This window comes from Varanus komodoensis, unplaced genomic scaffold, assembly GCF_004798865.1.
Source record: "Varanus komodoensis strain SLA01 unplaced genomic scaffold, ASM479886v1 scaffold23, whole genome shotgun sequence".
In the NCBI taxonomy this organism is placed as follows: Eukaryota; Metazoa; Chordata; class Lepidosauria; order Squamata; family Varanidae; genus Varanus; species Varanus komodoensis.
The window spans coordinates 18319332-18345302 of record NW_025335627.1 but is presented as its reverse complement, the minus strand read 5'-3'; the positions used below and the strand labels follow the sequence as shown (position 1 = coordinate 18345302).

General features: G+C 41.4%; 1 protein-coding gene across 6 annotated transcripts in view; it reads left to right on the top strand.

Annotated features, from left to right (window-relative positions):
- The window catches only part of RB1 (RB transcriptional corepressor 1), a 163032-nt gene that overhangs the window by 13929 nt on the left and 123132 nt on the right, over positions 1-25971 (top strand). For all 6 annotated transcript variants that reach the window (XM_044431793.1, XM_044431794.1, XM_044431792.1 and 3 more), the window contains exons 2-7: positions 6880-6994; positions 8704-8813; positions 16980-17114; positions 20145-20183; positions 22340-22407; positions 24007-24117. In XM_044431793.1, coding sequence (XP_044287728.1) covers positions 6880-6994; positions 8704-8813; positions 16980-17114; positions 20145-20183; positions 22340-22407; positions 24007-24117 — 578 coding nt within the window. The remainder of the gene's footprint in view (positions 1-6879; positions 6995-8703; positions 8814-16979; positions 17115-20144; positions 20184-22339; positions 22408-24006; positions 24118-25971) is intronic.

The following is a 25971-nucleotide window of genomic DNA, read 5'->3' as shown; positions in this document are numbered from 1 at the left end:
TTGTAAGTCTGTATTCACTATTTCTCCTTCTTCAGAGTGGTATGCTGTTAGTTCCATTGGTTCAGCACCTTTCCCTCCTTCTTTTGGAGCACCCGATTCTTCCTCTTCAAATGTACTTCTAAATTTTTCATAAAACTCTTGTGCTTTGAAGATTGAGTCCAGCTTGTATCTTGTAGGGTTCCAGGTGAAAAATATTCCTTCTGGCATTAGCCACCCAAACATGATCTCTTTCTTAGTCAGCTTCGTAGTAAGGAATAAATATTTCTTTCATCCTTCTCTAATCCTCCATGGTATTTGTTTCAAAACAGTCACCTCATGATGATCATCAGCCTTTAAAGGTTTATCATGTACAGCCCTCAAAACATTGTCTCTTACAGACCTTTTTGCAAATTTAACATGGACTTCCCTCGGAAGCTTGTGTTTCCTAGCATAACTTGAATTCACTCTATAAACAAGGTCGATGTTTATGCCCACCTCTTCGTTTTCCAGATCCAACGCCTCTGCCAACATAGTAATTATTAATTCTCTTAGGTCCTCATTCTTTCCTTCGGGTTTGTTCTGGAATCTCAGATAATTAGATGCCTTCTCCATCTCTAATACAGCAAGTGAATCCCATAATGACTTGCTTGTTTGTTTTATTAATTGTGTTTCTTTGTCTACTGTTTCAGTTTGTTCATGAGCTTGTTGTATTTTTTGTGTATTCTGCTCAGTTTTGAGTCAAACATCTGCCAGTTGAGTTGATACATCCTTAACAGAGCTGTCCAGTTTGTCAAGATGTTCTCTTTGTTCATTTGCAAAGTTCTTCTGTTCAGCTGACATGTTCCTCTGTTCTGCTTAATTTTGATATAGAATTTTGCATAGTCTCTTGGGATGTTTGCATAGCTGTTAAAGATGTTTGTATTGCCAAAAGAGTCATTTGTAGATCTTTTTGGTATTTTTTGGCATCTGTGGCTTTAGACTGGTGAGTTGGACTCTTGAGCAGCTGATGTAGGTGCCGAAGAGGAGGAAGAGTGTGCTTTTTTCATAGTGATGGTAGTTTTTTGCTAATAATTGCAAGGTAGCAACAAAAAATTAGAAAGAAAAGAAGAAAAAAATCTCCCAAGAGAAAAGAAGAAGGAGGCTTGTTGTAAATCCAATAGCCACAGGGTGGCAGAAAAGAGTTATTTTGTCTTTGTGACGTCACAAAGAGGACTGAAAAAAGAAAATGTCTGCTCCTCAGGATAAGTAAAGTTTGTTTTTCTATCACTTAATCTACAATAGTTTTTTATTCTTATTCTTCACCCTTGGGAGATTAAAAAAAAGAAATCTTTCTTTCCAGCCTCATATTTTCCAAATCTCAGTTCCTCTCCCCTAGATTAGTCGCCGCTTAAACTCCGTGGGGGGGGGGGAATTCCTCCCTCTGTCAAGGGGGCTTTTCTTTCTTCTTTGTCCCAATTAGTATCTGCTTCAGTTCTTTCACGGGTAATATTGGAAAAGGTAGAAATGCTCACCCAGCAGGTCCGATGAACTTCAAGCTGTTATTCTATGCTATATCCGGTCATCTATGGCTTGCAGGGAGCGGATCTCACCACTGTGTTGTTCAATTGAGGAAATCCCGAGTTTCTCCCAGTAAATGTGGAGCCGCCCCCCACACATCGCCCAGAAGTATGCTCGGGCTTCTGTTCCCTGCCCTGACAGGGCTTGGATGAGCCTCTCACAGCTCACTGTCGAACAAATTACCTGTGTGATTACAGGAGCCCCCGTTCTTCACAGCTGTCTCGCCACGACATCAACTGGAAGTCCTGTCTTTTTCAGTTCTGTTGAACCATGCATTCCCCATCATGTATTGCTGATTTAGTTTCTTTTTCTAGGTGGAGGACTTCACATTCATTCCTATTTAATCTCAGTTTGTTGCTTTCCCCAATGTGTTCAAGTTTATCAAGATTGCTCTGGATCATGGGCCCTCAAAGTACAGCCCACAGGACGGATCTGACCCACCATGACTATCTATCTGGCCCATGCCGCTGTTTGCCGCCCCTGCGCGCATTCTTGCTGCATGGGTGGGGAGGTGGTGGCTTGCTCACTTGGAGATGGTCTCTGAGTGAGCAAGCCACCGCCTGCCTGCCATACTCGCATGCTCCCCGCTGCCTCGCAGCGCGGGGGGGGGCGGGTGGTGGCTCACTCGATCAGAGATCATCTTCGAGTAAGCAAGCCACTGCTGTGCGTGCCCGATGTCGCCTCACATGCGCCTGACAGCGCCTCACCGGCCCGTGCGCCCAGGCACCCCCACCTCACCGGCCTGCACGTGTAGCCACTACCTTTCAACTGGCACCCTATTGAAAAAGTTTGAGGACCCCTGCTCTGAATCTTCATTCTGTCTTCTAGGGTGTTCACTGTTCCACCCAGTTTTGTATCATCTGCAGATTTGATTATCTTTCCTTGTACTTCCTTATCTCTAAATAATTAATAAAGATGTTGAAGAGCATTGGGCCCAGGACTGAACCCTGTGGCACCCCACTAGTTATCTCCATCCAATTTGAGAAGGTGCCATTGATGAACGCTCTTTGTGACTGATTTACCAGCCAATTTTGGATCCACCTAATAGTTTTTCCATCTAGTCCAGTTTTTGCTAATTTTCTTATCAGAATGTTGTGTGGTGGCACTATGTCGAAAGCTTTGCTACAGTCTAGGTAGATTACATGCACAGTGTTCCCTTTGTCCATTTGGGAAGTTACCCAGTCAAAAAATGAGATTAAATTAGTCTGACAGAATCTATTTTTGATAAAACCATGTTGACTTTTATTAATCACTGCAAGGTCCTTGCAGACTGACTTTTTAAATATTTTGCTCCAGATTTTTTACAAGAACTGGTGTCAGACTAACTAGCCTATACTTCCTAGGTTCAACATTTTCCTTGTAGACAGAGACAACCAGTGCTTTTTTTGTAAAAAAAAAAAAAAAAGGTGCCCAAACTCAGCTGGCAGTAAGCGCGCGCCCACCCACACACACTGCACCAAGCAGCGGAGCGTCCCAAGCTCCCTCACTATGTCCCAAGCTCCCTCACTATCTCACTATCAGATAGCAGACACAAAAGCAGCCTGCAGGCACTATGTTAATGATGTTTGCTGCTAATCTGCTTCAAAATCACTTTGTACAATCCATTGGAAAAAAATGTGCTGGAGCACAGTTTCAAGTTTCCGTAGTTCTATGACAAAAAAAGCCCTGGAGACAACATGGTAGTTCTATGACAAAAAAAGCCCTGGAGACAACATTAGCCCTTCCTTTCCCTGCTCTTGCCTTTTCCTCAGGGGAAAAAATGGAGAAAGCACCTGCACACTTGGGTGCTCAGAGCTGGGCTTTTGGCTTGCTCCTGAGTAGGAGATGGCGAGTCCTGCTGACCCTTCACCTGAAAAATTAGTTACAAGTGTGAAACTGCTAAGTTTGTCTAATATTGTGAAGAGGACTCAGATGAGAACTCAAAGGATTAATTGTGCTGGCCTGTCTCTGTTAAATTCTCCCAATGAGACTTGGTAGTAAGGTTGAAAGTTGAGTGGTTTATTCCTGAGAGGAGGTGAGTGGCATCCTCACACACAACTGACCAGGTGTACCGCTTTAAAATTTTAGTGCTTGACTGCCATCAGCTGGTATGAGTAGCTGGTGGGAGGTGCCCGATTGGTTGGTGGGCCATTCCAGGATTGGTTGTTGGAAATCACCCCATGCCCAGGAGGGTATTAAAATGCAGTTGTTTGGTTTGTATCCTTTGTTTTCCTGTGGGGGAAAAGTGTCTGGGGACTTTCTGCTTGACTGTCTTTTCTGGCCCTGTACTGATGGGAGACCTATTACTGAGATCATAGTGATTAGGGACAGTTTGGCTCTTTTCTTTGCTGGAAAATCACTGAAGAATTTGCATGCTCATAGGAATTAGGGTCTCAATTTCTTTGAGCTTTCTATCTTGGATTCTTTTACTGTCTTTTCACTGTTTCAAAGTTCCAAATTCAGTGCCCCAGGCAGAATGGATTGCCAAAACAGGGGCAGGCAGTTTAATCCTAATGAGGGAGGGAGTTTGAACAGGGCTGCCCAGCCTTTCTTTCCTATATATTATATTTGCAGTTGGCATACATTGCTTTTTACTAATGAATTTGTGAAACAGGTTTTTTGCAGGAATATAAAGCCCTGGAAAATGACCACTTCACATCAGTGTAAGACACCTGAAGCAGACATTTCGGGAGAAAAGCAAATGAATATAATAATAATAATAATGATAATGATGTGATGTAATTCAAAATATACTCTATGAAAGTTGGAACAAAATGTGAATGGAACCAAAATGATAGAAAAATCTAACAAAAAAAATACAGAATATGGGAAGAATGTGGAAATTGCCTGGTGGCACTGACAACACTTAATGTGTAATATAACAGATAAACTGCGGAAACTGCTTTCAAATTTTCTAATTTCTTCCTCCTCACTTGGGAAGGGGAAATGTTGTTACTCTCTAATTGTGCATAAACATGAGAAATCAAACGATATCTTAAAGAAAATAATTTTTGCAGGAAAAAGTTGGAGAGAAGGACTGAGTTGAAGCAGAAAGAATGAGATCATAAACAAGTGACCTTGAACCCAAATACCCATATCTCATCTACCACTTCACTTCCTACTCCCAAGCTGCTACCGTACAGTTGAAAGAAAACACATAGTGAGACTCTTACTTAAAAACGCAGTAGAACTAGATCCCTCTCGCAAATCATAGTGACTAGAGCCCTGGTAAAATGTGTCCTAGGATTAGAAAGTAAACCTATCAGTCACTTACTTGCAATCTATCATTCTCCTCCCATTCAGCATTCTAGAGTAATAAAGCTAAAATATACAATTTTCAGGAGACATAGAGGCCACTTTCACATGTCACAATAAGTCACCCTACAAATAAGCTTTGGTCAGTTATTTATGGAAAAGTCCACAGTGCATCCAACAAATAACTGGGCACTGTGTGGGCTGTTTGCTTTTCAGATAGTCAAAAATGTATTTTCCTTTCTTTTTGTCTCAGAAAATTACACAAATGTGTCCATGATTTATTTTGTTGGTCTTTGGCAGGTTCACGAATGTGTACTTACGGTTTTATGTTGTATGTAGTCTTCCCTAGACAACATGCTTGTCTGTTTCAGCTGTCAAAGGAAGCAGCAAAGTAGGTGAGGAAGTGACATGATGAAACTATATATTGGCTAATTTGAGCACAGTTGTAACTCACAGTTAAAGGGGGAAACAGTGGGAGAAATAGGTGTGCTACAAAAAGGGGTGGCAACAAGATCTCCACCTTAGCAATGTGAGAGCCAGTGCAGTGTAGTGGATAAGAGCATGGGACTGGAACTCAGGCCATCTGGGTTCTAGTCTCCATTCAGCTATGAAGTTCACTGGGTGACTCTGGGCCAGACTTGCAGCCCAACCTACCTCATCGGGTTGTTGATGTGTGGATAACATTGAGAAGAAGATTGTTTATGATGCCTTGATTTCTTTGGAAGAATATATGACAATGATAATGATGAACTGACAGTTTTCTGTCATATATGACATACGTTCAACTGACATATGTTGAACTGACAGTTTTCTGTGCTTATATACCTCCTTTTTGATGCACCACCTTCTCCCACTTTCTCCATTTTAGCATAATCATTTGGCAGGTAGACTAAGACATGTTAATTAGTCTGTATGCAGTCTAACCTTATCAATCTGTTAGCTATTGCATTTCATGACTCCTTTTGACAGCTGAAACTTAGAACAACAATGATTAGGCAAGTCAACATATATAAGACAGTTATAAGTGTGCACTGGCTCACCTCTGAAAGAGTGACAAAATATATTTACACAAACATTTGAAGACTGATCCCCCCCAAAAGAAAATATTATAACATTGCTGCACATTTTGTGGGCCAAAATATGAAAAAGGTGGGTGAACTACTGATGAACACTTCATTTTGTTGCTTGAGCATCAGTGCAGGGGCTGTCAGTGGTCACAGCACAGGCTGATGGCAAAGAACAAAAAGGGATTCTTCTACTCTTATCAAGCAGATAATTAGGTGCTTTCTGCACCATCAGTGGAATCAGGTCTCCAGATCTGGACAACATGGCAACCTGTCATAGGTCAAACCAACTGCAAGAACAAGCAATGAGATTTTAGAGTGGTTTGTTGCCCTAGAATAAGTGACCCTGCAGAAAGCAATCTGGGTTCAGATGACACAACAACCTGCTGTGGCTAATTACTCCTTGGTGCTAATTACTCCAGAGAGACAGCATACACCACCCAAATCTTATTCTATAAATATTTTTATAATATTGTCGTATTGGCACTTATTGGCAAGTGGGAGCTTCTAGCTGCTGCTACCTTAATTTTTCAAGAAAGTCTCTAGGCAGGTTTGCTTACCATGCCAACCCAAAGTGGCCATTTTATGCTTCTGCCCAGGACAGTTTTTCAACATTCCAACTGTGTCCATGGGCTTGCCCATGGATACAGTGTTTTCCTTGAGAAGTGTAACTGAAATTATTACATTTTTGCAAGGAGTGGGGTAGCATAAAATTATGCTCTGTTTCTTTTAAAATTTTATTTAAAAAAAGAGAAAAAATATTCCAGAGAAGCCGTTCTGCTAGGATTTGATCTGCAACACCCCAGAATACAACCATGGCATGTATCTACAGATTCTGTACTACATAAGGCTTTTTGCAGTACAGCTGCAGTTACAGTGTGCTTTTCTTGTGCTAGAGTACAATAAGAATACTGTCAAGTCAATCATTTGTTTGCTGAAGTTGTTGCTATACAGTGTGCTCTAGAATTAACTTTATGATCTTCTGAACTCCCTTCATATTCTTAAGTGATTTCAGTTTCATAAATAACATATTTCTCTTTGTTAGACTTCCATTTGCTGAAACAGACTTTGATACTCTGTGCAATGCTTTACGATTAACGGACAATGTGAGAGTAACTGCTTGGAAAGCCTGTAAAAAAATTTCTATGGATGGATTTTTAGTGAGTATATAGTTTGCTTTTTAACATTCAATAATCTTTCATATAAGGGTGAGATAGTAACAGCAAACAATGCTTATTTACATGGAGGGTGACAGTGTAGAAGCTCCTGGTAGGGTGTGGTGGCAACCCTGAGACGGGTCTTCCCTGCTGTGGTGTCCACCTTGTGGAATAGTCTCCCTTATGAAGTATATTAGGCCTCAGTGCTGGTGTGTTTTAGGTATATATTGAAATATATCTTCTTTCATGCCATGAGTTACATTTGTATCAACTTTATGGTAGTACTGCATGTGTGCACATGTGTGTGGTTTTTAATTGTTGCTTTTTGTTTAAGTAATACATAGATACTACTTTATGCCAAGTAAGTAATTTCAAGTGTAGAATTGTTGCATTTCTCTTCACACGGAAAACTATTATGAACTGTTGAGCTGGAAGTGGCAAGGTATTTATAACTCTCTTATACTTGAGCAAAGTCTTCTGCCACATGAAAAACATTTAACAGAATGCTTATGTGTGTCAGAAGCAAATTTCAGAAGAATATTTCAAATGTGTATGTAAGCTATGGCATAAAATAGACGAATGAGACACTACAGGTAAATAAAAATATTTGCTGGGGGGAACTTCTTCCTGTTCTTGAAAGAAAATGTTCGGTTCCTGTGAGGAAACTTGCTTTCTCATGAAGTATAAAAAAAGAACTCTGTATCATTCGACAGTGCTTTATGCTTAATGCTTAAAGCAGCGTTGTTTTATAGTTAATTCTAGTACCAGATAAAGAATTGCATTCAATATACATAAAATGATTTTCAACACAAATATTGCTGTATACCTCTAGCCCCTGAAAAGGGGCTGTCTAATGAGAGTATTGTGTGAGAGTCCCAAGGAAATTCTTCAGGAGAAAAAAAGACACATTTCTTTTCATCCTTCATAAACCTCCACCCTCATCTGCTTCTAAATAGTGATAGAGTTCCCCTTTGGAGCTGGCAGTCTTCCATGAACCCAAACTCCTTAAAGCTATATGCTGGGGGTGGGGGAGCTTTTCTCCTGAAATTTCCCAGTGTAGCAAGTGTTTCAGACTCATCAAACATATTCAGGATGGTATCAACTGTTAGGGACTCATGCAGCCCAACCTTTCTTTTTTAATTCCCATATCCCTCTTTCAGTTGTACCTTTAAAATGGCTCAGATACCCTCATTAGTCTATAATTCTTCAAAGGGACTGATCAGAGACTTTCACTGGGTTGTGCTTACAGTTTATAAATAAAAATTACTTTCAGTTTTTTTACTTAAGAGTTTCCTAACTTATATAGAAACCTTGGTTTTATTTTTGTTTAACTATGTTACTCTTCAAAATAATATGCAACTCCATTTAAGTGTGATATTATATGGAATGGCGATTCCCTCAATGTGATTTGGATAAATTCAGAATGAGAGCCAGAGAGGGAAGAAGAAAGAAACTCCTGTTGCTCTTGTAGATTTCTACTAGAACAGTGTTGGCCTTAAGCAACTGTTTGTATGTTTTCTGGGTAAAATAGATATATCAGTTGAGGACAGCTTTAACAGAACATGTGCTGAAGCATGGCCAAGTTCCAAAGAAAAACTTGCATACTCATTTCATTTTTAAACAATACAGTGTTTGTGGTAACCAAATAAATGAATGCTGACATTTCTACTGTCTTTCCGATTTACAATGTACATGAAAACTATTTCTTCCAGGATGACCAAGTTAACAAAGAAATGTGGGGGATCTGCATTTTTACAGCAGCAGTTGACCTGGATGAGATGACATTCACTCTTACTGAACTTCTGAAATGTCTAAGTATTAGGTAGGTTTCTGTCAACTAAGATTCATACAATTAAATATATATTTAAATTTACATAATAGCACTAATATTTCCATATATGTTGTGATCTGTTGCTGTGTTTTTTTATCCACCCTGTTTGAAACACATTCACCTTTTTCCCTTCCCTCGTTTCCATTTCTGGCGCCATAGAGGCCCAAGCTGCTCATCTTCTCTTCCTCATGCTTGCTGTGTTTCGTTCATTTTGGAATCTTTGCCAGTCCCTAAATTCAACTTCTTCTCCTTCAGTGACTACAGCTTGCTTGCTCCTCTGCCACCGAGTAGTGCATATTCCAGCTTTCCAATTGTTCCCCATCACTTTTGGTCAGCATCAAGGACAGTCCTCCATTCCCTTCTCCAGTCAAGAAATACAACTCCATAGAAATCACTGCAGTCTGTATGCTCACATGCACACACCCTCCCAACACCACACCAAAACCTCCTCCAAGACAGACACAGCTGTTGCGAAACACAGTTTTATTTCAGCAGTATCAGAGGGATTGGGGTTGTGAGACAGATGTATTCTGAAAGAAACTATAGGGTATCAGATCCCAAACCGACAGATTAAATTCTTCTGCCGGGGTGCAAGCTCTGCTGCCCAAAAGCAGTGTGTGGAATCTAAGTGCTCCCCATGCTCTCAGGAGAGCATTTAACCTCATACTAGCGTGCATCCAACTACTAGGTACAAGCCTGCTGCCTATTCCTTATCTTCACAGAAATCTATCTATAGACCTTTGTGCAGCACCTTGTGTGCTTACAGTGTTCTGAGGACACTGAGAGCTGCCTGTGGGACAGCTGTGGGAAAAACACATCTGGGTCATGGACACACCCACACCCACCAGCTGTACAGTTCTACAGTAAAGAAAGCCCTGTTAGGACACTGCTGTGGTCACAGCTAGGGACCATCCTTGCTGTGTTTCATTGTTACACTGGAATAGAGGCCTTGGCAGGATGTGCAGGATAGAATCATAAAGTCATAGAATACTAGAGTTGGAAGGGGCCAAGAAGACTATGTCCAACTTCCTGCTGTTCAGGACACCAGTTTACACTGTCCTGCTCCAGTTTCTTTTTGAATATCTCTTGTGCAGGAGAGCCCACAACCTCTCTAGGAAACTGGTTTCACTGTCATATTGCTCTGACAGTCAGGAAACTCATCTAGCCAGAATCTGGGTTGTCACAACATGAACTGATTATTCCATGTTATAGACTATGGTACCAGCAAGAAGAGATCTTGACCTTTCTCTTTGTGACACCCTTTGAGGTACTTACAGAGGGATATCCTCTCCCCGCTTAATCTTCTGTTCTCAAGGCTGAACATGGCCAGTTCTCTCAGTATCTCCTTACAGGGCCTTGTTTCCAAACACTGGATCATCTTTGCTGCCTTCCTCTGAACTCTTTCCAATTTTTCTGCATCTTTCTTAAATTCTGGTTGCCAGAACTGGACACAGTATTCTAGATGAGGTCTGAGTAATGTAGACTATAGGGGAACTAGTACTTCCCATGATTTGGAAGCAATAAATAATTTAAAAAGATGTTGAAGAGCACTGGGCCTGGTGGCACCCTTTTAGGTACCTTTGTTCAGTTTGAGAAGGTTCTGTTGATGTTCATTGAGTCTGATTTTGTAGCCATTTTTGGATCCTCCTAATAGTTCTTCTTTCTGGCCCACTTTTTGCTAGTTTAATAGGATGTCATGGGGCATTATGTCAAAAGCTTTGCTAAAGGCATGATAGGTTATTTCCATGGTGTTCTCTCTGTCAGTTTGGGAGGTTACCCAGTCAAAAAATGAAATTAGATTAGTCTGACAGGATTTTTGATAAATCACTGCATTTTGTTCAAGATGCTTGCAGATTGACTTCTCCATAGTTTTTCCAGGGATTGATGTTGGACTGACTGGTCTATAGTTCCCAGGTTAGTCTTTTTTCCTTTCCTTGAAGATGGGAACCACATTAGCCTTTCTCCAGTCATTTGACTCTTCTGTTTTCCATGATTTCTCAAAGATAAAGACAGTAGTTTTAAGAGTTCTTCCACCAGTTCTTTCATGATTCTGGGATGGAGTTCATTGGGCCCTGGAGACATCACATTTGGTACTGTGCCCTCCTTTACATTGAGTGGGGTGTACAGGTATTATTTCCATGCCTTCAGATACCCAAAGACATGCTTCACAGGGGTCTTACATGACTGTAGTAGTAGTTGAAGTTTGTCTGCTTGGCTCTTCTGGGGAAATGGTAGAGTGCCATCACCCACAACTGAAAAACTTGTCTAACATTTGATTAATGTTCTCCTCTGGGCCAGAAGTAGGAGATGCTCTTTTACAAGACTGCACCAGCTGGCCTCTGTAGTGAATGACTTTTCCTTCAAGGAAGACTGCCAGAAAGAACCTGAGAGGCTTTCATGCTTTGTGAGAAGAGGCTGGCTGTCATGGAGGCAATATTAGCACCATCCTTAATGCCCATTCTGCCCAGGAGTGTGAACAACCTTTTCAGGGATGGAGCAGAGTGTGTTCTTCTGGGAATAATTTCCACCGGCAGCCCCTAAGAATATTGATATGCTAGCTTTTACGAAAATGTCTGTGTCACAGATATAGTGGGTGGTGAATTTAATTTGTCGAGAACAAATCCTGCTAGATTAATCTGATATTAATTTTTGATAATGTAACCTTCCAGATGGAATCCAGGAATGCTGTGGACATAAATATCTTGATTCCACAAAGCTTTTCACAAAGAGCCCCATGATATCCTGATTAGCAAATTAGTTATTCCATCTAGCCCACTTTTAGCTATCAGATGAATCACTGGGATACCACAGAGTTCAACTCTTGGCTCTGTGCTCTTCAACATTTTTATTAATGATTTGGGTGAAGTGCAGGAAATGTTTATCAGATGTGCAGATGCCACAAAACTGGATGAGTTAGTCTGGAAGACAGAAACAATGTTCCAAGCAATTCTGTTAGGTTGGAGGACCACCTCGATCCTCCAGATGGCCATGCCCTCTTACGGGCCCCTTCCAATTTATTATTTGGATTATTTTGTAATACTACAATATTTCTTATGAACTTTTACTAAATCATCTTGGTCTTTCAAAGAGACCTGCTAAGGGGGAAAAAACCTTTCTTCAATTTAATCCTGCTTAATCTAACTTACATTTAATCCTTGTCACATCAAGGGTCCCCAACTTTGTATGATTGTTGACACATTTGGAATGTTGAGAGTTGCAGGTGCTTTCTCAAGATGGCTACTATGATAAGTGTGGCCAGTCCCAAACTGAAAGAGTAAAAGAAAATTTACCTAGAACCTAAATACAAGTCTGAGTTGGGGTATGAACTCCAGAACACAAAATCACCCACAGTTTTATGCTTCACTCATTTCATAGATAGCAGATTTGGTATGGCTTAGCAGCAACTAACTTGGCCAAGAAATACATGCAGGGTCAAGGAACTTTCTGGAAATATCTAAAAAAAATCAAGAGGCATGGGGTACAGGCACTGCATTGTATACTTCACCCTTATATATTTGAATGCCACAGAAGCACAGGTTTTGGATATAAAGACTGTATTGCTGGACATTTCTTTATGAGTGATTTATTATTATTATTATTATTATTATTATTATTATTATTATTATTATTATTATTATTATAACATTTCTATGCCGCCCCTTGCCGAAGCCTCGGGGCAGCTTACAACACAATAAAATACATTGAAATACAATAGAACATAATAAATTACCATTAAATACAAAAATACAAAAAATACACTGAGTTTCAAACATAACAATATAAAATTAAAAATAACAGTATAAAATAAGTAAATAAAGAATATAGGAAGAGAAAAGAGAAGGAAGAAGAAGTTGCCCTGGCCAGATCATATATTTTAACAATTAAAATGATGTTTAAATATAAAGGTCTTTACCTGGCGCCAAAAAACCAGTAACGATGGTGCCAGGCGGACCTCTTTGGGGAGTGAATTCCATAGGTTGGGCGCCACCGCAGAGAAAGCCCTCCTCCGAGTACTTACTCTCCTAATTTCTTTCATGGAGGGTTCCCAGAGAAGTGACTCTCCCGCAGATCTCAAAGGGCGGTTGGGCATATACGGACGTAAGCGCTCGTTCAGGTAGCCAGGACCCAAGCCATTTAGGGCTTTATAGGTCATAACCAACACCTTGAATTGGGCCCGGGCTTCAATGGGAAGCCAGTGAAGCTGACGGAGGACTGGAGTCATGTGAGCATAACGTCCCGTCCCCTTCAGCAACCTGGCAGCTCTATTTTGCACCAATTGAAGTGTTTGGACCGTCTTCAGGGGAAGCCCCACGTAAAGCGCGTTACAGAAGTCTAGGCGGGAAGTCACCAGCGCGTGTGTCACCGTCGCCAGGCAGTCGTACTCCAGGTAGGGGCGCAGCTGATTAATCAGTCGAAGCTGAAGGAAGGTGCTCCTCGCCACCGCTGTCACCTGAGCTTCCAAAGAAAGCTCCGGGTCGAGGAGTACTCCTAAGCTGCGGACCTTGTCCCTAAGAGGGAGTGTTGCACCATTCAGGACCAGGTCAAATCCACCCTCTCCGAAACCCGATCCGCCAACCAACAGGACCTCCGTCTTGTCTGGATTGAGTTTCAGTTTATTGGCCCTCATCCATTCCATTACCTCGGCCAAGCACCGGTTCAGCACAGCCACTGCCTCACCTGGATTAGTGGAAAACGAGAGGTAGAGCTGGGTATCATCAGCGTATTGGTGATTCCGCAGCCCACACCTCCTGATGACCTCTCCCAGCGGTTTCATATAGATGTTAAAGAGCAGAGGGGATAGAATGGAGCCCTGAGGTACTCCATGGCATAGCTGCCATGGCGCAGAGACATAGTCCCCCAGCACTACCTTCTGGAATCGACCGTTGAGATAGGAGCGGAACCACTGCAAAGCAGTGCCTCCGACCCCCAATCCTGCTAGCCTATCCAGAAGGATACCATGGTCGATGGTATCGAAAGCCGCCGAGAGGTCCAGAAGAACCAACAGGGATGCACTCCCCCTGTCCTTCTCCCTGCACAGGTCATCGTACAGGGCGACCAAGGCAGATTCAGTACCGTACCCGGGTCTGAAGCCGGACTGAAAAGGATCCAGATAATCAGTTTCATCCAAGAGTACTTGGAGTTGTCCCGCCACCACTCGCTCCAACACCTTGCCCAGAAACGGGATGTTGGCCACAGGTCTATAGTTAGTGGCCATCTCTGGATCCAGTGACGCTTTCTTCAGGACCGGTCATATTACCGCCTCCTTTAAAGGGGCAGGCACTCGACCCTCCCTCAGAGAAGCGTTAACCACTTCCAAGATCCAGGTCCCAATCCCGTGCTTGGGTTATTTATTAACCAAGACGGGCAAGGATCCAGTTGGCAAGTGGTGGGACGTACTCGTCCAAGCACCTTGTCCACATCATCGGGCCGCAATAATTGAAATTCCTCCAATAATTTTGGACCAGACGGTAGCATTGGCATCTCCCCAGAAACCTCTGATTCATTAGTGGAGTCCAGCTCGTGACGAGTCTGAGCGATTTTCTCCCTGAAATGCCTGGCAAAGTCGTCACAGCGGGCCTTTGAGGGTGGCATCGGATCTTCCTTAGGACCCGGGCGAACCAGGCCTTGTACCACTCGAAAAAGCTCCGCCGGACGGCATTGTGAGGAGGCAATGGAAGTAGAAAAAACTTCTTTTTCGCCGCCTTCACCGCCACAGTATAGGCCCGATAGTGGGCTCTCAAGTGTGTTCGGTCAGATTCATCCCGTGATTTCCTCCACCTTCGCTCTAGTTGTCTCCCAACCTGCTTCATCGCCCGCAATTCAGGTGTATACCAAGGGGAAGAGCAGACTCTGCCCGGTGGGAGAGGACTCTTGGGAGCGATCGTGTCCACAGCCCTGGGCATCTCTCCGTTCCACAGTTCGACCAGAGTCTCGGCAGGAGCACCAGTCTTGTCAGCCGGAAACTCCCCCAGGGCCTTCAGGAATCCATCCGGCTCCATCTGGCTCCGGGGGCGGGCCCATACAATCGGGTCCGCACTCTTATAGAGGGAGAGGCCGCTCTCGAGCACAAACCTCACCAGGAGGTGATCTGACCATGACAGGGGAGTCAAACATAAGTTCCTCACCCTCAGGTCATCCTCTTCCTGCCCCGTCGAGAAAACCAGGTCCAGAGTGTGTCCACGTTCATAGGTCGGGCCGATGACGTTTTGAGACAGGCCCATGGCCGTCATAGAGGCCATGAAGTCCTGAGCCGCCCCGGTCAGTCCAGACTCGGCATGGAGATTGAAGTCCCCCAGGACCAACATCCTGGGGGTCCTCAACACCAGGTCCGAGACGGTCTCTGTCAGCTCGGATAGGGAGACTGCTGGGCAGAAGGGTGCACGGTACACCAATAGAATGCCCAATCTGTCTCGTTCGCCCAACACCAAGTAGAGGCACTCCAGCCCTGGTCTCGAAGGGACCGGAAGACCCGTGAGAGAGATGGAGGCTCGGTAAACCAACGCGATTCCCCCTCCCCTCCCTTCTGGGCGTGAACAGTGTTGAACCAGATACCCGGGCGGGCACAATTGGGAGAGGACAATGTCCCCTCCCTTTCCCGCCCAGGTCTCCGTTATGCAAGCCAGGTCGGCCCCCTCATCCACAATCAAGTCATGGATGAGGGAAGATTTATTATTGACCGACCTGGCATTGAGCAGCAGCACCGACAGGCCCGAGGGGTGGTTGACAAGGCTACCTGGCGCCCTCTGGTTGGGGGCAGAACCAGAAGGAGGGATAGGTGTCAGCCATCTGTCCATCCTTCTTCTACGTGGACACGTTAAGCCCCTATTGCTGTAACGACCATTGCCCATGACCACGCCAATGGCAGCGCCCGTGTGTTCCCCAGGATATATAAACGTCGACATGGCCAGGGATGACTCAAAGCACTGATTAAGCAGGGTAAAATTATAAAGCAGTTCAAAAGAGGGGAAAAAAGAACGATAAAAAAAAAAATCCTTCCCCTTCCCTAAGATTCAGCAGTAGGCAAGCCTATTTCAACAAGAAAGACTGCATGATATAGGGAGAATCATGGTACAGTTGTTCTACTGTATTAGCTAGTTTGAATAATTATTCCAGTATTGGAATTTGTTGTGATCTCCAGATAGTGTGCTACAGCTTCAAATAAATTCCTGTACTTAATAGTCTGTTCTGTTGTCTCTTCTTGAAATGGCTCATTGAAAAGCTGTGCTACACTTGGGGATATTTTCTTTCATTTTATTCAGATTCATAATGTAGGTAGATAAGCTGTCAAACTGCTAGAATACAGGGTAGAGGTCCTGCATTACCTAAAAATGTCCTTTGCAATATCTTCCTTGTTATAAGATTTTTAAGTAGATGAAAAAGTTGAAGGAACCTGTAAATGTTGGACTTCGTATGGCATTTGGTACAGAATTGGTCACAGTATTCATATAACAACAGTGATTATTGGCAAAATATAGGCATATATCCTGGACAGGCTTTTTGTTTTAAAACCTCATGCAGTATTTTCTTTTTGACCTAAAAAACAATTTATTAATGCTTATATTGACCACTTTATTTATGCCTTAACTGCAAGCAGACACAAGAACAAAGCTGCTATTTTCACCTTCAGAAATGTGTGATAACATAATACTTTATTCTAATAGTATAAAAAATTCTTAGTAGTTCTGACTTAAATAATCCAACAGCTGGCCAAGCAGTTCATGTATCTTTATAACTCTAGAAAGGGGAATACAAGCTAAATAGCGGTCATTTAACAAAACAGCTTTTGAACTCAGCAAATGTAAAAAAAAACGAATAGTTTTGACTTTTCAAAAAGAGCATGCGCCAGGGAATGTATGATCTTTCGGCTTTAAAATCTGCTTCATCAAGTAACTTTTCAGGCTCTGTTCAAAATGTTGGTGTTAGCCTGCTCCTAAGCTATAAAGAGTTATCTCAAAGCCTTTCGTTCTTGTTTGTTAGAGTATTATGAGATTCTTTTTCACAGCTACCTAGTAGAAAATAATGTTTGGTTACAAAAACTGGCCAACATATTTGGACTTTTGGCAGGGGCATAATTTCACTGTATCTGCAGAAACATACAGCATTTGATGTAGTAATTTAAAGAGCTTTGGTTGTTGCCTTTTACATTTTTTCCTACAGTGTGTGCAAATTTGTGCATTTGATTAAAGAAATGGATGCCAGCATGGACACCATTAGTTCAAAAGTGGACAGTACCATATCACGACTGAAGAAAAAATATGATGTGCTGTTTGCACTATACCAGAGGTTTGAAAGGTACAATGCTTTCTATTTGTCACATTTTAAAATTTCAGTTTTTAAAAATATTCTTGCTGTTTCAAAATCTCACTACTTAAAAAAAGGTTTGTTTTGAGCATGGTTAAAGCATTACAACTAGTCCAATTACTGGAGATTAATTCTGCAATCTGAACTACATTTTGTAGAGAATAAGTCCCACTAAATTCAGTGGGATACTACTTCTGAGTAATCGCACTTGAGATTGTGTTGCAGGGCACTTACAGTTTCATTTCCTTAACTTCAAATTGCTACATTTACTTCATGGTCATATGATTGCACAGGTGTTAGTTAACTTTTGTAGGAAAAAAAAAGCTGGGAAATAATTGTATAGGGCAGTCATTACTGCCTTCTGGCCTAATTTGCTTCATGGGGTTGCTGAGAAGTTACATCTGTATTTACTTCATAAACATCTGTCTTGCCCATCTGCAAATTGCACACACATAGTTGTAGTAAATTTGTTTAAGAACATGGCAAAATCCAATTAAATGAAGCCAAACTTATTTCTCCTGCTACAAATCCTGTTTTTCCTTTTGTTGAAATAGGTATGACAACAGTTCTTTTGTTTGTCTAAATAGTTTAGGACCCAGTCCTTTGGTCTAGCCTCCTTCCTTCCCCCTCCATGCTGCTTCATCTAGACACCAAAAAAGACTGCTTAGGTGAAATGCAGGGTTCAAGGCTGGTGGCAATTTTTTTCACCATTGTATTTTTTCTCCATTGCAAATAAGGCTCCAAGTTTGCCAGCTGATGGTCATTAAGGCCATTGGCTTGCACCCATACTGACTTTGTTGACCTGATAAAATGATACTTTTTCTATTTGTGTAATAATAGCTTGAAACTTATTAATGCTTAAGTAATGATTTTATGTTGGCCATCAAAGTTGCTCTGCTTTTATATGGTACACGTCAAATATCTACAAAGAAAGGAAGAGTAGTACTCAGCTGTACTACTGATTCCAATTTCAGTATGCATCCGTTGGAGTAAACATTACAAATCCAAGGGAAAGTGGGAAATCAAAATGAATATTTGGAATGCTAGAGTTGTATTCAGTTGTCTCACTCAAGTGACAGAAAGTTCTTTGTTTAAGCAAAATGTGAGTAAAATGGTGGACCAGGAGTAGGATGATTCCCTCATTCCTCTGCAATCTCCCATTTTGATTCAAATGGTCACTATGGAACATATATGGGGGTGGGGAGGCAGGAATCTGCACAGGGAAGGAGAAATCTGTTAAAATTTATCTCCCTCCTTTGTTCATGGAAACTTTTACTGGATTAAAGTTGAAAGCCCTGGTACAGAACCCATGCTGGTGTGATATAGTAGTTAGAGTGATGGACTTGGACTCAGGAGTTCTTGGTTCAAGTTCTTGTTCAAACATGAAGTTACTTTGGTGACTTTGGACCAGTCATGAGCTCTCAACCTATCTGCCTTACAGGGTTGTTGTAAGGGTCAAATGGAAAGGAGGGGAACCTTGTAAGCCGCCTTGAGTTTCTTTCAAGAGGAAGAAAGGCAGGCTGTGGAAGTAATGCAATAGCAATAAGCTGTTGGAGGCTTTTTATTTAGTCTAGAAATACTACAGCTATTATCTTAGAAGTAGTGTTCATTATAGAATAATATATGCTTATAGGAATTAACCTAATGCAAACTTTTTAAATATATTTTAAAGTAGCCTTAATATTTTAGTGCTTGCTTGATTCCCCCTTTGGTAACCAGTAATTTTAGTCAGGTGAGTAAACCTTACCATTTGCTTCCCACTCCCAAGGGACAGAGCAAGAATATATCTCATTAGCACAGTAGGCTTTCCAACATCAACCAGTGAGTTGAAGAGCAGTGCTGCAACCAAAACTACCACCTCTCTCTAGGACCAACTAAGTGTGATGAACAAATTTCACTGACAAAATAGGAATGTGTAGCTAACTCCCTCCACCTCTGCAATTTCAGTCTCTGTTTGAGACATCATGATTCTAACTGATGATCAGACTGTTGTGTCAGTTTAAAATCAAAAAGTCTTGTTTTGTTTATTTTAATTTATCTTGTATCTTCCTGTCCCTGGGTGGTGAGTGATCTTGTTGTCTATTACTGTCCTTAATCCTTTTAAAAATATTCTACCTAAATTTGCATTACAGTGGTAACATGGGTTGCTCTAAAATTCCCACAGTTCTCCCACCCTGATTGTATGTTTTGAAGAGTGTGGAGGACCAACTACACTGCCTTTTGTGCCACTGAGAGAAAGACCGGGAAAAATTCCGCTATTTGTGAACACTGAAGAGCTGTCTGTAGACCATATCTGGAATGAGAACTTTGTCAAAATATGGTGCTATTTTTGGTATTGTCCTTGCCCCTTCTGCCTTTGATCCCATCTCTTTTGCAATTGCCACTGCATTGTGGCACTAGGGATGTACCAAAACAGGAAAATCTGGCTTCTTTGAGTTGACAGATTGCTTATCCACTTCAGGCTGAGTATATTTTTCCCCAAACTTCCATCTCGTAGATTGTCTAAAAGTGTGTGTATTTTCATAACTGCTAATAAAACACACACCTGAAAAACCATGTAGTTTTAGCACAACTTGTGCAGAATCAGTCAGTTTCCTTAAAATTGTAATGTAAGCAACGTTTGATTGTTTCTGCACAAACTACACTAGAGCCACATACTGTTGAGTTCCATTTCATGCAAATTTCATTAGCGGATGAAAAATTGACCAACTTGAGGTGTGTCCTACAAACAGAAGTCCATGAGCTGGCTCAAGCTGGAGAACAAGTCTGTTCTAGCCCAAGTGTTAGGGTTAAATTTCAGTTTAGGACTAGATTAGAGTTGGAATTCTCCTTTTAAAAAGTCTTTTATCTGGTAAGATCCCTCTCTCTCTCTCTCTCTGCACATGTGCATGTTTGCGTGTGTGTATGCATGTTGTATCTTAGCCACCCTGACAAAAGAAAATCATCATCTTTAAAATAACCAAGGTTACATTGAGCTGATGTGTTGTAGCACAGTGATAATGTTTTTATTCTTTTTTTTAGGACTTGTGGACTTATCTATGTTGATGAACCTAATGATCAGTAAGTTTGTTTACATGCAGTAAGAAAGAATGGCTAATGGCTGCTATAAGTTGATAGGAATAGCTGTAGGGAATAAATGGCAGGGATGCAGTATGATTCATGTTCTTTATACAGAAACAGTTTTTCTTTTCAGCAGCAACAGCAACAAAGCAATGGGATTTGTCCTATTGAAATCAGGAATACATTATTCAAATAACTGTAATAAAGGTTTCTGGGGTGTAAACTGAGTAACTGTAGGACATTGTAAAGTAATATAACTTGAAACATTTCTATGCTTACAAATTGTATTTAGAAAAACAACTATGGATTGATTGTGTGTAGCAGATGATGATGATAATGATTATAGCATTTATATGCTGGCCTTTGCCACAGCCTCAGGATGGCTTACAAAAATAGCAATATAAATAACAATGAGATGATACAACTCTCAATAAAAATAATCAATAAACAATGCATAATACAATAAATAATAAAAATAAATCAAATCAAATCAAAAATGACTGTTAAAAACTGTTAAAAATACTAATTTTAAAAATACTGTTTAAATAAAAAGGTTTTAACCTGGCGCCAAAAAGTATATAAACTCTGCACCAGGCGAACCTCTGAAGAACACTTAAAAACTGTGTTCCCACATAATGCTAAACCATGCTGTGCCGATACCTATCTGGGGTCCTGGATTCAGACAGTTGCATGGTTTCCACACTTCTCCATCTTTCCTCCAAATGGCATCAATCCTGCTGGCTGAAAATCAGTCCCAGTATCCATCATTCCTACCTCTTCATTGGCTCACACATTCCCCTTGCCATGGCCTCAGACAGCAGCTCTTGGGTTTCTGTTTTGCTTTTTCCTGCTCAGATGCATTCACTTACTAACTAGAGTAGCACTGTTGCACTAGAGTAGCCATTCCCTGTGCTGCCATGTTGTGTGCCAATGTGCGAGCACTGACTTGCGCTCACACTTTCTCCCTGTTCCTCCCTTGCTGGAGATGTCCACAGTTTCCTGTGCTGAGAACTCACACAGGCTGAAAGGGGCTGCCTCGCACTGCAGTCTGGCACACCTAGGGCAGCAGTGCAAGTACCTGTGCCAGAGATGGAGGTGGTGTGTCCTGCTGGGAACAGTTTCCTGAGGAAGCACATGTGTGTGCCTACCTGGGAAAGTTTCTTAGCTGGCTGTTGGGAATGTTGTGGCAGGAGTTAGGGGACAATGAGGCTTGTTGACAATTTTGAGGACAAGACAGAGTGGGAGACATGGACTTTTCAGAGAGTGCCTCTTGGTGGTGCCTTCATGGAGCATATGTGCTCTTCTTATGTAGGGCAACTTTCACAAGAGCGGAACACTGGCTCTAAGAGTAGTATAAAGGTACAGCAATTTCAGAGCACTGCTCAGACTAACTAGTGACCAGATAGGAGCACCAAGCACAACCATTTCCAAGCTTGCTGCTGCTGGAGGTGGTGCATTGTGAAGCCCTGCTGCCAGTATTCCAAAACTGCAAATGAACACTGGGACAGCAGTATGCTGGTGGAGAAGAACAGGAGGGTGGAGCATCCAATTATAGTGTGGCTGCAGCTGCCACAGCAGTTGCTGGACAAACCTGGTTAGTAGAAAATGCATGCTGGATTATCTGCTATGGCTACTCTTGCCACAAAACTCACTGTCAGAAACATGAAAACCTCAAAAATATGGAAACTGGTCTCAGATGTGCATGATGAAGTGTTGAAGCCATGCAACAAACCATTATTTTTCTCTGTGGTTCCGTCCTTACTGTACTTCACCATTGTTGGTAGGTTCGCATGTGATGACAGCCCATGCCGCAGTGGTCTCCGATTGCTTGTTGTTATGTGTGAACCAGCCCATACAATTGCAATAGGAGGTGCAAGCCTAGATGAATGAAAGACTTGATTGAACTAAGAGTTAGAAAGTCAATCATGCTACTTTGTTCTTTCTGCGGACTGCTTTAAATGTTTCAGGTTTACTCTAAAGAAAGCACGTCATTGCAGAGCAAGCAGTCTATCTTCGTTGAGGCAATCCCAACCATAACTATATTTTCTTGATTTTGACTGTCACAGAAAACCTTTGACAGGTTTGGTTGCATGCTTTTATAATTGTTTTCAAGTAGCAAATATGGAGTCTTTACTGTTTGAATATTCTTTTAATAGAACTTGTGCTGAACTGAATACTTCACTAATTCTAAAACTCTGTTGGATCATGTTTCTTTTGGCAAAAGGTAAGTAGGAGTGGTAGAATGCTTAAAGTGTATTCACTTGATTTCAAGTTATATTTATTCATTCACTACTGCAGAAGATTCTCTGAAAGATCGATTTTATATCTGTAGTGATATGGGTACAAACTTTTTCATTAATGTTTTTTATATTTTATTTAATACTGTGGATTCTTTCTCTAGGGATAAAAGTGAATAATAGACTTTCCTTATTGTTTCTCTACTAGTTATCTTAGTAGTTCAGGTGAGAGAAAGAAATGCTATGGCATACAGTGGTACCTTGGCTCACGAACTTAATCCATTCCAGGACTCTGGTCGTGACCCAAATTGGCCATGAGCCAAGTTAAATTTCCCTATAAGGTTCAGTGTAAATAAGGTTAATCTGTTCTGTAACCATTTTTAAATCAGAAAAATGTGAAATAAAGTGACAGCAACAAAGTTTGCAGCCATCTCACCCTCCCCCTCCCCACCCGGCATGCTGTGGGGGAGGGAGAGATGGGCGTGATCGGGGCGCGCTGGGTGGGTGGAGATGGGCATGATCATGCTGGTGGGGGGCAGAGATCACGGGTGCACTACTGCAGGAAAGTTGGGTGCAATCTCGGCCATCTCCCCCCCTCCGCCCCCAGCACGATTGCGGTCATCTCCCCACCCCCCAGGGAGATGGCCGAGATCAGCCCCGTCTTTCCTGTAGGAGTGCGCCCGTGATTGCGCCCGGCTTTCCTGCACAAGCGCAACTGCGATCTCGGCCATCTCCCCACTCGGGTGGGTGGGGAGATGGCTGCGATCTTGGTCGCTACCCAATGAGTTTGTGACCCACATCAAAATTTTCATGAAATTTTTGTTCACAACCCAATTTGGTCATGAACCAAGGCGTTCGTGAGCCGAGGTATTTAACATCTCTACCAGTTGAACATTTATTTTAGGAATTATATTTGTTCAGTTTTGGAAACTTTCCAGTCTGTTCATAGTTACTTTACCAAAGAGCTTTGTCGCCAGGATAAATGTAATGCCAAAACAGAGCAATTTAAATGAATTGGCTGATTTTATGCGTTAGAGCTTTTTGTGTTCCTTCTAGTTATATCTGAAATTGCTGCTGTTTAGTGTGTGTGTGTGTGTGTGTGTGTCTTAAAACTCTCCCAGAGCAAGATCTTAAATACTAGGCAATAGAAAATAAGAGAACAGAATCCCAGCTGTTAATTCCAGTCACTAGGCAGAGTTAACATTGGTGATTCCTATTTGTGTAGTGCTCATAATAGGGAAGGTGAGCAGTGTGAGAATTAGGTGCCACTTCTCCAAGCACCATCCAGGTCCCTTTATCCATGGCATGGAGAAAGGGAAAATATGTGGTGTTGGAACTGATGAGTTGTCCTCATCATCCACCCTACTGGGGGAGGGGGGGACATTTGGGCCCCTAGATCACAAAAAGTCTTCACACCCTCTAATGGGCTCTACCAGAAGAATGTTTATGACTTGATGTCTGTGAATCTGTCAAGAAGGTATATTACGTGCTTTCCTATGTCATTTTAGCTGAAATGTCCAAAATAGTAATGCCTTGTTTAATGAGACAATCAGGCAGATTTAAACTTGTTTATTTGATGTTTTCAGGAAAAATACTGCAGATGGAAGATGATTTGGTTATCTCCTTCCAGTTACTACTTTGTGTTTTTGATTATTTTATCAAACTGCTGCCTCCTGCCGTACTTAAGGAACCATACAGTAAGGATTTTTTAAAGTAGCATGCCTGTAGTTGTGCACATTCATCATAAGAACTCTTGACAGTAGTGCACATAAGGTTGAACTTTCTGTCCTACATGTCTTATGGCCATTTATCTATTTTAGTTGTCTTTAAAGCTATTTCAATGTATTTCTAATTTAATTAGTTGTATCACTTTTCTTGCTTTCTAGTCATTCTGTAAGAGAGGCTGTACAGCATTGTTGCCATAACCTGATGGTTCTTCAAAAAATGCCAAACCCTAAATTTGAAACATATTGGAAAAATGAATAGAAGTATCACAACAGTAGTTTTTTCTGTAGTACAGTGGTGCCTCATAGTTCGTATGACTCTAACTTTGAACAATCAGTTTAACATTGGAGTTGAGATAAAATCTCTTCAAAATTTGAACAATGCATCTAAGTTCAAACTGTAGGCACAGTGGAAAATAATGCGGTAGCTGCATAAATGTAATTAGTTGTGTGCCCAAGTTGTCTCTCAGCTTTCTTTGCATCTGTGCCTTTTCTCTGTGTGCCTTTTTGATCCTTTTTAGTGCCTTTTCAGTCATTCTCAATGCCTTTTAACTATCTGCCTTCTCGATCCTTCTCACTGCCTCCTTGATCGTTCTCAATGCCTTTTAACTGTCTGCCTCCTGATCCTTTTCAGTGTCCCCCTCCATTTGCACAGGCTGTGTACTGGGCCATTGTGCTTTATACCAGGAAGTGGTATAGGAAGTGAATGAATAGGAAGTGGTATCTGTTTTCTTCCAGTGATGGGAACTTCATCTCCAGAGCCCTGGCATCAGATTAGGGGGTGATTGGGTGGGGGTTTTTTTCCTGTGTGTGCCTTTTCATACATTTTCAGTGCTTTTTCAATATGTGCCTTTTCAAGCTTTAATTAATAAATTTGGCATTTAATTGTGTTATTTTAACCTTAAATTATGAATATTTGCTTTTTAAGTTTATCGAGATGTGTATTGTTCAGAGTCTGGTAACTGATTAATTCACTTTCCATTAGTTCTAATGGGGTACATTGGTTCTGACTTCAAATGATTCAGGGATCAGACAGCCTCCTGACGTGAGTTAAGTTCAAAGTATGAGGCACCATTATACTTGCATAAAATTGTTACTACCTATGCATCTCCCTCCAGAGTATCTGAGAATTCCTCAACTGTTCTATTATCTCACCAGTCATGAAAAACTTTTATCTTTTTTTTATAAATGTTTTATTAAAATTTTAAACTAACACTAAAAACATCAAACATCACATACATCGGATTTACTGGGTCAGCCTCCTACTACATATTTTTTAACATTCTAAAGTCAAATTCAAATCAATTTATAATAATTTAAAAACATCTCTAAGTTTATGCCAAGTCCCGTTTCTCCAGCCAATTATAGAAAGAATCCCAAGTTCAATAGAAGTCAGTATCCTCTTTCTCCTTCAATGATAAAGTCAATCTATCCATTTCTGCGCAGTCCAAGATCTTTCTTACAATCAATCCATTGGTGGGCAGCTCCTCACTTTTCCAATATTGAGCGAATGCAATCCTCGCCACTGTAATTAGGTGCAGCATCAGATACATTTCCTGTCTGTTAACGTCTTCTGGTATGATGCCTAACAAGAAAACTTCGGGTTTAAAAGCAAAGGGTTTTTCTAATATTTTCTCCATTTATGTATTTTAATCCAATTTTTTTTGCCTTATCACAAGTCCACCACATATGATAAAAAGTACCCACTTTATGTTTACATTTCCAACATCTATTTGACATATTTGGAAAACATCTTAGCTAATCGACTTGGTGACAAATACCATCTATAGAACATTTTATATAAATTTTCTTTATATGAAGTTGCTA